General features: G+C 35.9%; 1 protein-coding gene and 1 long non-coding RNA gene across 2 annotated transcripts; one reads left to right on the top strand and one right to left on the bottom strand.

The window, feature by feature from the left end:
• Nucleotides 1–1,675: 1,675 nt before the first annotated feature.
• LOC141406228 (uncharacterized) lies at nucleotides 1,676–3,563 on the bottom strand. The gene is made up of 6 exons (XR_012413343.1): nucleotides 3,428–3,563; nucleotides 3,182–3,244; nucleotides 2,738–2,799; nucleotides 2,367–2,534; nucleotides 1,993–2,069; nucleotides 1,676–1,801 (listed from the first exon to the last, which is right to left on the bottom strand). It is a non-coding gene; the product is annotated as an uncharacterized lncRNA (long non-coding RNA).
• Nucleotides 3,564–9,206: 5,643 nt separating this feature from the next.
• Nucleotides 9,207–12,500, top strand: LOC141387640 (uncharacterized). Its single transcript, XM_073957589.1, has 5 exons — nucleotides 9,207–9,503; nucleotides 9,592–9,916; nucleotides 10,055–10,216; nucleotides 11,822–11,950; nucleotides 12,021–12,500. Exons 1-5 carry the CDS (start codon nucleotides 9,371–9,373, stop codon nucleotides 12,199–12,201), a joined length of 930 nt encoding a protein of 309 aa, XP_073813690.1. The 5' UTR covers nucleotides 9,207–9,370; the 3' UTR covers nucleotides 12,202–12,500.
• Nucleotides 12,501–12,526: the final 26 nt, after the last annotated feature.

Raw genomic sequence — 12,526 nt, 5'->3', positions numbered from 1 at the left:
GAAACGCGGCACTCAACGGACTATAGCAGAAAACACATCTAACGTTTAAAAAAGTACTGGAACGACTATAACTATAATCAGCTCGTGGCTTGCTTTCAAATTATATGGGGGATCGCCGGCGGAATTGAAAAGAGGCTCTGCCATTCCATTATAATTTGACATGTGGGATGAAAACACATCCAACGATTGAGTAAAGTTTTGTGTCATTTCTGGTAGATGAATAAAAGACAAAGTGCTGCCAAGTTACAATTTTTCTTTTTGCTCTTCTACCAGAAATGTGTTTTCAGCTTTAGGACTAAACCATAAAGCTGGTTTAAAGCTAAACCATTTATTACAACAAAAATATTTTTTTTATAAAGGGATTTGACTTTTCATATTCGATCAGCCTGATAGTTCTGCCATGGTCTAAACCAAGTTTTACAGCGTGTTTTTGTAAAAAGTTTTTGTCCATTCGTTCGTCGATTTCATGAACGAAGACACAATTTGGTTTTCATAGCGGTTGACGTTTGCATTCGTGTGACAAACAAATGAAAGTTTTTTATTTTCGTAATTTTTTTGGTTTTCGTAACAAAATCAGACGAACGAATACGTCAAAAATAAATGAATGGAAAAGACCCATCGTTTTGAATGAAAATTAAATAATTTGAGTAATAAATGGCACAAAACACACAAAAACTGGATGGGAATGCAATTTTATTTATTTCCATAGAAGCACACGCGTATATGTACATCCGTTTCTTCATATTATCACAATTATTTTTGGACAAATTTGATTACATTTTTTTCTTATTTTTTGTTTTTCATCTGTTTATCGGGGTTGCCATCAAGTAACACATTTTACGTGCAGACGCCTATGCGAAATTCACAAAATAAGTATCATGGAGACCCTGAAATATAAAAGCTTTTACGAAATAGACGAAAGCTTTCAGATAAAAACGAATGGTTCGTAAAATTTTACAAGAACCAAATTTTGAACGTATACGTTTTAGTACGAACGGTTCGTGTGACAGGCCAGCATTTTTACAAAAACACCCTGTTAAATTTGATATAGTATGTTTAGATTTATAAAACCACTCTATTTCAAATGTCAATTTCATAGTGTAAACGTCAAATGAATCATAATTTAAAATCTACGCTATGGAATTGACATTTGAAATCGAGTAGATTTCATAAGTCTAAACGTTCTATTAAGGCGAAACCTATAGCTCTGCGTGTGCGTTCAAAAATACAAAAACAAAATACATGTATTTGTTGTTGTTTTCAATTTGAAATACATGTATTTTGTTTTTGTATTTTTGAACGCACACGCAGAGCTATAGGCTTCGCCCTTAAAGAGGATTTTAGGGGTCCATTATCGATAGCAACCCAACTCCAGTTGCGTTGCCCACAGTAAATTTAGTAATAGAATTTTCTATTTCCTCATTAAAATTTATACTTTTTTACAATTAAATTAATAGCTGAAGGTTCAAAACACTGACATTGATTGATTTTAATAAAAATTTCGGCCTTTTTGCTCATTTTAATTGCATGATTTTCTCTTCTGGCAACGCAAGTACAGTTGAGTTGCTATTCATAATCGACCCCTTATTATCATATCCATGACAGTGCACTTCCAACTAAAATGTAAATATGCTACACTGCTCTTTTTCAAGAACGAGAACTTAAAAAAGTGTCGTATTTATGTTTGTAGACATTTATTAGAATTTTATTATCATGTTTTTCTCTTTAATTCAAAGGCAAATTCTATTCAAATCCATTAATTTCCAGAACTGAGGCAATCCGGCGTTTGATGATGTTGAATCTGAAAATATTAAAATGACAATTATTAATAAAATTTCATACAAAAACATGCAATTAATTGTATAAAAAGCATTGTCAGACATCTAAGGAAGGAGAAATAGTCGACATTAAATTGTTCGGTTACAAAAAAGTCGTCATCATTTAATCTCAAAGCCACAAAACGTCCAATGTTTATAGGGGAAAAACACTTACCTTAAAATAATGGTTTGAAACACGTGTCCGTTTCCATTCTTCAATCAGTGTGATGTGGTATGGCCACCTTATTTGATCTAAAAAATAAAAATGGAATCATATTAGTTTGATGAACTTTAAGCAGAAATTTAACCAGTTTAATTGTAAGTTAATTGTCAGACATCTAAGGAAGGAGATATAGTCGACACCATATATTCGGATACACAAAAACGTTGTCATCATGTAAAAACAATACAGCATCATTCTGAATGTAGACTACCCGTTCCCCTTGATTTTGTCTCTCGTCGACTTAATGGAAAGAGTGGAAAACTCGCGGGGAATTTACGTTCAGAATAAGGCAGATAATACCTTCAAATGTATTTATTTAGACCTACCTCATGGTATTGACGGGGGGTTTAGCACTTCATGTTCACCATGTTGCAGCTTCCTCACTGTTGCTACAGAAAAACAGATGTTACAACTCCCAGCCGCAGCCGAATGAGACTCCACTCGTATTGAATCAGTATAGAACATCTCATGGTGTCTGCGTTGATGTGGGCTATCTGTAATAAAACCGAAAATTAGTTAGTGTATTTGACATTTTTTTTATTTTGTGCTTTAGTATTATACAATGTTGTAATTGTCAGGATTAGCTTTATCAACAATAATAAATGCTTTGGTGAAGCTTCAGAATGGTGCAAGGCCAATTTGATATCATCAGTTACAACAATATATGACAAGAAAATTTAATGGATAGTGTGCTTACCTTAAACTTTGTGTTATTTCACTCATGTTTGAAAAATTTTCGGCTCCCAACAAAGGATGTTTCTAAAAAATAAAGAAATACATGAAATTACTATATGTTTTACATAGATAACCACATCGCATAATTTTCTGTGAATAGTCAGGATTAGCAAATATCAACATTAGATACTTTGGTGAAGCTTCTGAGTGGTGCAAAGCCAATGGATAACTCATCATGTAGAGATAATTAAAAATGGACTGTAGTTTGAAAAATATTTAACACCTTTTGGTCAAATGCGCCATTTATTTGACAAATATGGAGTGGAAAAACTTTAAAGACGTGTTTTTTATAAAACCATGTTACAATCATTACCAATAATTGAACCATGGATAAAACAAAAACATTTTTCAAACTCCAGCACATGTTGGTGTGTGTGAATATGTATCCAATATAAAATGAACTTACCACGTGTTATTCATTTTCCAGTTCCCAATGCAGACATAAGCGACGCCATGTTTTTTCATTGATCTGAATGTATAAAAAAATGTTTAATTTATTAAATTCCACTTCAATGAAAATAGCAATTTTTGTTTTATACGATTTTATCAGATTTTAATAACCAATCAGCACTGTTTACTCAGACTGGGGCGGTATAACTAAACATCATGTAAAAATACTAAAATTTACACAAATTTTGTTTTGGAAACTTACATCTGCACGTGGCCTTATATGCAAGTGGTTGTATTGCAAATATAATTTTTATATTTTGTATTGAATTTTGACGGCTTTCCAAAAGACCAACCTTTCAATCCCAACTCCAGCGTTGAAGAAAACAAGGAGACGGAAACTAGTGACCAGCTGATTTCAATGAGTATTATATCCCATTGAACAGTAATTCGTAAATAGGAAGTGAACAGAAACATTCAAAAAATACAACTTTGTTTAGTCATGCGTTAGTTAGAGACGTATCGTAGTTGCATACATATATACATACGTGGCCACGTATCTAAAGGCCTCGACACATAAGAAGCATGGCATTCTTGCTGAAGTCCAAGATCTATTTAACAGGTCACGTAAGTAGCACAAATACAACTCTGTTTTAGCCAAAAATTCTTCAATGTGTCAAAATGTTTGTTTACATTTTCATACAATTTATTCACAATAACAAAAAAATTGAAACCAATCAGTTGGTCGTTTTACGCCACCTTATTATTTCATCATGCTGAAGTCATATCTGATAAAAGACTAAAGACCAAGTTCGACTTAGTAAAAACATTTCAGAATCACAATTGAATTAGGTCGAACTTGGTCTTTAGTCATTTACCAGATATGACTTAAGCAAGAATGCCACGCTTCTTGTGTGTCGAGGCCTTAAGACTTATACCAGACCATGGCACAATTAAGAAGTGGCATCGTAAAATTTTGAATATGTTATGTCAAAACTTTCTTTATGTTGTTGGGGAAATTACAACAAAAATATTTTTTTTATGAAGGGATTTGACTTTTCATATTTGATCAGCTGGTGTTATACCACTACCTGGTTGTTCTGCCATGTGCCAGACTATGAACATTTTCATTAAAATTCTTTGTTGTTTGACATTTCACTACCTCACAGCGAATTCAAATGACAAATATGAATGTTGACAGTTCAAATCTAAATCAGCTGATAATGGCGAAGGACCTGTAATTGGACCATGGTCCCGGTCCACACTACTAGAGCGATTTCAATGAAATAATTTAATGAAAGTAGGCGTTCTTAGATCGAGTTCTACACTAAAGTAATTTTTGATATTACAGGTCCTTCGCCAAAATCAGCTCATTTAGATATGAGCTGTCAAAATTCATATTTGTCATTTGAATTCGCTGTGAGGTAGTGAAATGTCAAACTCAAACTGTAGAGAAACAGGTATATGCATCTCGAAAAACAAACTAAAAATCTTCATGTCCCGGTCCACACTAGCGTGAATTTCCTTAAAAAATTTCACGAGTTAGGCGTTCTTAAATCGAATTCCTCACTGCAGCGATTTTAAGATTTTACTCTACTATGGAAGTCGATCCAGAGACGCATAATTTCATGAAATTTTTTCAATGAAATCACTCTAGTGTGGACCGGGATCATGTTGTACACTTAAAATTTCGACATTTGTTGTGTTTTTTATGAGAGTTTAATCTGCAATAACTTATTTTGGCAGTTAAAGTTCGATCAGCTGGCATTTTATTTTATGTAAAACAAAAATAACTACGTCCCAATTTACATTAGGCGAGTTTACTTGCGGCAATTGTCAGTTTGATGGAGAGAGAGGTGAGGCATATGGTAACCCTTTGCTTCTCAGCCCCCTCTCTCAACTACAAACTGACAATTGCCGCAAGTAAACTCGCCTAATGTAAATTGGGACTACGTTAAAGCTGGGTACACATTAGGTCTGTACGATAACCCAAAAGTTTGTACTAATTTGCACAAACTTTTACAAAATGCTGTTCGATAACAAACTTGTTCAGTAAAAGAGAATTGAGAAGTCTTGCAAGAACTTGCAAAAACTTTTTACTTGCAGAGTTATCGAACAGGCATATTGTCAGTTTTGAATGTTGATATTTCGCAATTATCGATAACTGTCAAACCGTCCAGCAACAACAAAACATTTTGCGGTTGCATGATGAATGACAAAAATGAACGGCCACACCAGCAAGCAACAACAAAGCTGTCATTCAAAACTGACAATAGCTTTGTTCCTTTACTTTTTTAATGGTAAGGGTGGAAAAAGAGAAAAGTGTCAAAATTGCTCTCTCATGAACATTTTTACCAGAAAAGTAAAGGAACGGAAAAATGGTAGATCTGGCAGCAATGTCAAAAAGAAACATAAAAAATCAATTTTCGTCTCTTATTTCACATTTTTTAATTTAGTTTTGTCAGCTTTCGATTTTTTCTTCTGTTTTTCGTCCATTTCCTTTTTCATTGTGAAATAATCGTCAAACAGAAGTAGAAAAATCAGTTCTGCCATTTTTTACCTGCAGAAATTTTGCTGGTAGCCTGTGGTAGAAGAGAAAGCCATTTTCGCACTCTCTCCACTCTCACTCTCTTAAAAATTGCTTCCAGTTTTGCCACTTTTCGGGGTTAAGGAACGCTTTGCAGGTTAAAAATGGTAACAAATGATAAAAATGGTAACTCAGGTAAGTAAAGGAACACAGCTAATGTGTACCCATCTTAAAGGCCTGCGTACATAAGCTGCTCTGCCTGATTGCCTTGCTTTTCTGCTTGAGGAGCTAATTTCTTTACTGTCAATTCAGATAGATACATACAAAAAAACATTTTCCGAGAAAAGGGTGTTAAGGCCTGCGTACATAAGCTGCCTTGCTTTCTTCTGATAAAAGAATAAAAAAGAAAAGGGCAACCCAGCTCGAAATTATGTCAGAAATGAAGCAGGAAAGCAAGGCAAGCTGGCGAAGCTGCTTATGTACCCAGGTCTTTAAGGCCCTGGGTACATAAGCTGCCTCGCCTGCCCGCCTTGCTTCTGATAAAAGAATAAACAAGAAAAGGGCAACCCAGTTCGAAATTTAAGGCCTGGGTACATAAGCTGCCTTGCTTTCCTGCTTCATTTCTGACATAATAAAAATAAAAGAATAAAGAATGCCGAGCAAATTTCGAACTGGGTTATCCTTTTCTTTTTTATTCTTTTATCAGAAGCAAGCAAATCAGGCGAGGCTGCTTATGTACCCAGAATTTAACCACAAATTTACATATGTTTTGCACCATGTCATGAATTCAAACGGTTGCCCCATCCCGGCGTATTTGAGTCAAAACTACTTTGGTTTGTCATGGCAGCTGACGCTTCTCAGCTGCGATATATGGGGGATGTTCTCTGTAGACCGCATTCACGCGATAGCTGTTTATGGTATCTGCAACTGCATCCGTGTGAATGCTATTTAAACCTGCTTGATAGGCTTCTTCTTGGAGTTATCTCTTGTAACGTTGGACCTTGCGGATCAAACTGGCGCCGCATAGTTTACCACAGACATATCGCGTTATACATACATACATATGTATGTTGTCAACAAGGTTTTTTATCTGCACCCCAAGTGCAGCCGGCTAGGGACTTGAGGACCCAGTTCCTACATCTCAGCTTGTCACGGATAGCATGAATATTCTGTCGAATATCATCCCTAGAATCTTGGGGTAGTTTGTGGTCGGAGTTCTGCTATCATCGACCATGACATTCAACTCTGTTCTCATCTCTGCCGTCCATGTGGTGAACAGATTGGCCATAGATTTAGTGGCGAATATTTTCATTTTCCTCGCGTGGAAAGGGTGGTAAGAGTTCAACCTTTCACAAATGACATCTGGGTAGGTACCTGACGCCAAGATCTTACAATCGTCAACATGCGTTACGATCTCAATGCCGTATGGAAGGGGCGGAATACAGGAGAGGTAAAGGTTAAACAGTTCCCAACCTTGCTGAACTCCCTGCTTCACTATACGGGATTTGGATTTCTTTTTCCAGAATTCCACGTTTGACAGGCGTCCACACATCTAAAGTTGCAAACACATCCAACGTTTGAGTAAAGTTGTAGTTATTTCTGCTAGAAGAATAAAGAAAAATTTTAAATTTGGCAGCACTTTGCCTTTTATTCATCTACCAGAAGAGGCACAAAACTTTACTCAAACGTTGGATGTGTTTTCAGCTTAATTGATTATCCGACGTTTCAAACTTGACCGGAGGGTTTTCTGCTCGGTGTCCACAAACAGCGTGGAGTGCTTCACAGTATTAAAGGCTTTTGATAAGTCAAGCTCCACCATCACTGTTCTATCGCACGGTTTGTTCTGGTTGAGCCCTAGACTAATATGTGTACAGAGATGGCGAGCAGCACTGTTGTCGTGCTGTGCTAGGGAGAACTAATGTCTCAGAGTTCTTTGCTACGAGTGTCAAAAGCGGAATCGGTCTGTAGGATTAACCATGGTAGAATAAGGAAGCTAGAACAGTAGTGGAATTCTGTAACACATTTTTTGAGTTACCGACAAAAATCGGTAAAATAAAAACGAAAAATTATGAATGAAAAGTATCACTAAAGGTTGACAACACTGTTGCTATCGGTAGGACTTAGCGACGGCCTTATTTTAATTGTTAACTTACCAAAAAGTTTCGTTAATTACCGAAATTATAAGCATTTTAATTTCACCGATTTTTGTCGGTAAGTCAAAAAATGAGTTACAGAATTCCACTACAGGTTCGAAAAACCCATAGAAAATCAACCCAAATTTCAAATTTCATAAAATGATTACAAAAATAAATGGAACGTTATAAAGAAAGACAAATACATATGTATGTATGTATTTTTTATGGGGATCTGCTAGCATCGCAAATATCTACATATTTCAGTTATCTGGTGCTGATTCCTCTGTATTCAGACTCAAATATTCTGCAACATGGACTGGTTGCGCCCATAAAGAATCAGGAGACAGTGGTGAGTGAGCTAAACAAATGCAGCGTGACATGTGGTCCCAATTCACATGCCGGGCATGTGTTGGATATCGTGGCATCAATTCGAGCCCGATACTAATTGAGTCGACTGCATCGTCCGCTAAAGCCACTAGTTTTATCTTGATAGTTGGTGTTCTACTGCAGTAATGGGTGGGTGGTGGTCGCCTCCGAATACGGAATACACACTGTAGCATTGTGCAGCCTGCTCAACTACATCAGTATGAATGCTATTCAAGTCTGCCTGATAGGTTCGTTTTTTTTCCAGATCATGCCTGGGCGAGGGAAGCCTGCCCACTATGTCGTGGCAATGATGCTCACGGCGATAACACCCAATAAGGTACTGCATCGACAACATTTTGTTGTGCTGATGCGAGGGTAAAATCTTCGTCTCCGTCTATAATAGTGTCATGAGGGCACGTTTGAATATTCTTCTACTGCGTAGCGCTAACATTTGCATACCACGAAGAACCACATGAAAAATGTGTAAGTGATGCCAAGTTTGTTCTTGAAGTTTTCATGTGGTTGTTGTAACGCGACGCTCAACTCACCGTAAGTGCAGAGGCCTTTATTTTTATTATGTCAGAAATGAAGCAAGGCAAGAAAACCAGGCGACGAGGCTGCTTTGTATCCAGGCCTTTATATTGGTAGTCTAATACTATGTTTACATTTACTAAATCCACTTGATTTCAAGTGTGAATTCCTTTGCCTATACGTCAAATGAAAACTCATCTGAAATCGACTGGATTTCATTTGACGTTTGAGCAATGGAATTGACAGTTGAAATCGAGTGGATTTCGTAAATGTAAACATAGTATTAATGACTGTTTTTTCGTCGGTAACTGGCTGATGATTTTCGGTAATACCGACAAAAATCGGTGAAATTTGTGTACAAATATCATGTGGCATCACTTACACATTTTTTATGTGGTTGTTGTATATAACGCGCGACGCGACTCACAACGGACCATTAGAAAGGAATAGGCACTGAGCTATTATTTTTGTGAACTAAAACTGCTGAACTAGTTCATACGTTTTTTCAATGAATCTCTCAATTGAACAAATCTAACTTCTGGAACTATTGGCGCATTTGTTGTTTGTTCTTTGGCCGGTACGACGAATATATCCGTTTACCGTTATTTATTCGTGTTTAACTATATCCGTCCATTAACATCTCGTAAAAATGTTTGCCCTACTTGGCAAGTTATTGCCTCTATTCCTACTGACCATTGTCAGTGGAGCAGTTATTGAACAGGTTGATGATACAGATCTAATCCATATGCTTACCGGAGAAGATAACGTCATCGTTTTGTTTAGTAAGTCAACAAAAAACAACCAACCGAAGTGACCTTTAAAGATTTATTTAAAATTGTGTATGTATTTGTTATTGTCTTTTTCATATAGCCAAAAATGCATGCCCTAAATGCGATGAATTGGAATTGACATTGGAAAATGTTGAAAAAGAATTGAAAGAAAATGTTGGAGCTGTTGTGGTAAAGGCTGTCAATAGTCACATGGTCAATTTATATGATCCAACAAAGGAGCCAGCCTTAATCTACTTTAGACGTGGCGTTCCTCTACTCTATTATGGGGAAAATAATGCTGAGGATATTGTTCGTATGTTTAGTGAAAACCCAGAACCAGCTGTAAAGGAATTGGCCGATGATAATTTTGAACATTTGACCCAAGCATCAACAGGTGCCACAACAGGGGATTGGCTTGTATTTTTGTAAGTTGTGCTTATGAATGAAAGTATTAGATGCATCATACATACATATGGTCATGGGTGCATAGATGTGTGTGCGTGTGACTAATGGATATGGTGCTTGGTTTAATGTTCTTTTTTTGTTTGTTTGTTTCTTTTTAGCTACTCGGCAGATTGTGTATTTTGCTTACGTTTACATGCTACGTGGGAAGCTGTTGGAGCTCATCTTAAACATCGCCTAAATGTTGCTCGCATCAATCGCTTGGAAGCTGGTATTTCAACTGCCAAACGTTTTGGCGTTACAGAGTCACCTGAATTTATATTGTAAGTACATAGCACATATATACATATGCCAGGAACTATAGAAGAACTATTTCTTTCAGAAAGAGTCTATTGAAAGGGTCTATAGAAGCAGCCTTTCTTTCAGAAATGTTCTAGCAGTCTTTCTTTTATTCAAAAATAGACTATAGAAGCAGTCTTTCTTTCAGAAAGGTTCTTTAAAAGCAGTCTCTCTTTCAGAAAGGTTCTTTAGAAGCACCATAACTTTCAGAAAGGGTTTATAGAATTACTCTTTCTTTCATAAAGGGTCTACAGAAGCATTGTTTACTTCAAAATAGTTCTATAGAAGTACCCTTTGTTTCACAAAGCGTCTATAAAAGCAGACTTATACTTTCTTTTACAAAGCGTCTACAGAAGCAGACTTCCTTTCAGAAAGGGTCTATAGAAGCACCCTTTCTTTTAGAACGTTTCTTTAGAAGCACTCTTTTTTCAGAAAGGGTTTACAGGAGCACCCTTTGTTTCAGATATGGTCTATAGATGCACTGTTTCCTTCAAAAAGATTCTATAGGAGCACCCCTTGTTTCACAAAGCGTCTATAGGAGCAGACTTCCTTTCGGAAAGGATCTATATAAGCACTCTTTCATAAAGGTTCTATAGAAGCACGCTTTGTTTCAGAAAGGGTATATAGAAGCACGCTTTGTTTCAGAAAGGTTCTATAGAAGCACGCTTTGTTTCAGAAAACTTCTATATAAGCAGGCTTTCTTGTACAAATCGTACACTCGTTCTTTCAGAGAGTGCCTAAAGGTCATTCTTTCTTTCAGAAAGTGTCTAAAGAAGCACTATTTCCTCCAGAAAGCGTATAAAGAAGCACTCTTTCTTTTTGAAATTGTCTAAAGAAGCATCCATTCTTTCAGAAATGGTCAATAGAAGCACCCCTTCTTTTAGAAAGTGTCTAAAAAAGCACTCTTTCTTTCAGAAAGTGTTTAAAGAAGAACTCTTTCAGACAGTGTCTAGAGAATCACTCTTTCTTTCAGAAAGTGTCAATGCATGGACCCTTTCCACGGAAGCACTCTTTATCTCAGAAAGGCTCAAAGCTTGCACTCTTTCCACGGAAGCACCCTTTATTTCAGAAAGGGTCTAAAGATGTACCCTTTTTATCAGAAATGGTCTATAGAAGTACACTTTATTACAGAGAGAAGCAACCTTTGTTTCAGATATGGTATATAGAAACACCATTTGTTTTCGAAAGGGTCTATAGAAGCACCCTTTCTTTCAGAAATTGTGAATGGAACCATTCTTCCTTTCAGATAGCGCCTAAAGAAGCACTCTTTCCTTCAGAACAGTTCTATAGAAGCACCCCTTTCTATAAGAAAGGTTCTATAGAAGCACCCTTTCTATAAGAAAGGGTCTTTAGAAGCACCCTTTCTATCAGAAAGGGTATATAAAAGCGCCCTTTCAGAAAGTGTCTAAAGAAGCTTTCTTTCAGAAAGCGTCTAAAGACAGACCCTTTATTACAGAAAGGGTCTATAGAAGCACGATTTACTTCAGAAATATAAACCAGATAATTAAATTAAAAAATTAATATTAAAAAATACAAAAATAATTCGAATAAGTTTTCATTATTTAATAATAAATTATGTTTTATTTTAGATTACGTCAAGGTAAAGTTTATCGTTACAAATCCAAACTCTACACGGCCCAACAGTTCATTGATTTTGCCACCAAGGACTATGCCAAACAAACAAATCCTGAAGTAGTACCTCCAGAAGTTAACAACATGTAAGTCATATCTATACAAACATCGGCTACATACTATTTTAACATTCTCTCTTTGTCCTTGTTCATGTAGGAACAACTTCATCACCGATCAATTGAAATCTATGGGTGATAGTCAACAAATTGTTTTTATTGTTGTCGGTGTTGTCACACTGGTTATTTTAGTTGCTTTATTAATCAAATGTAAGAAGGCCTCAAAAAACCAAGCACCAGCAACAGTTAAAAAATCCAACAAATCTAAGAAGGCTAAATAAAGAGGGGAAAACTGTTGCTGCAATAAATTCGAAGAAGACACAAAGATGAGTGAGTGGGTGAACATGTACTTCCAAAAATGAAACATTCCATTTATGGACAATAGCTTTTTTAGACAAATCTTTCCATGACAGTTTGTGTTACATATTCCATTTATGTATTATTAGATATTGTATGTGAGTGTGAATCATAAAGATTTCATTTATAAGTAATTTGTATATAAAATATCAACATATTTTTTATATCAATTTTTTTATGAAAAAAATAAAAAGATTTTTGTAAAATTTTTTTAATTTTTTTATAGATATGTGTTATTTATTTATGGGT

The sequence above is a fragment of the Musca autumnalis genome, unplaced genomic scaffold (assembly GCF_047663935.1).
Source record: "Musca autumnalis isolate F117 unplaced genomic scaffold, ASM4766393v1 scaffold_5, whole genome shotgun sequence".
NCBI lineage: Eukaryota > Metazoa > Arthropoda > Insecta > Diptera > Muscidae > Musca > Musca autumnalis.
The sequence above is the reverse complement of the archived record's forward strand: the minus strand, read 5'-3'. Positions and strand labels throughout refer to the sequence as shown.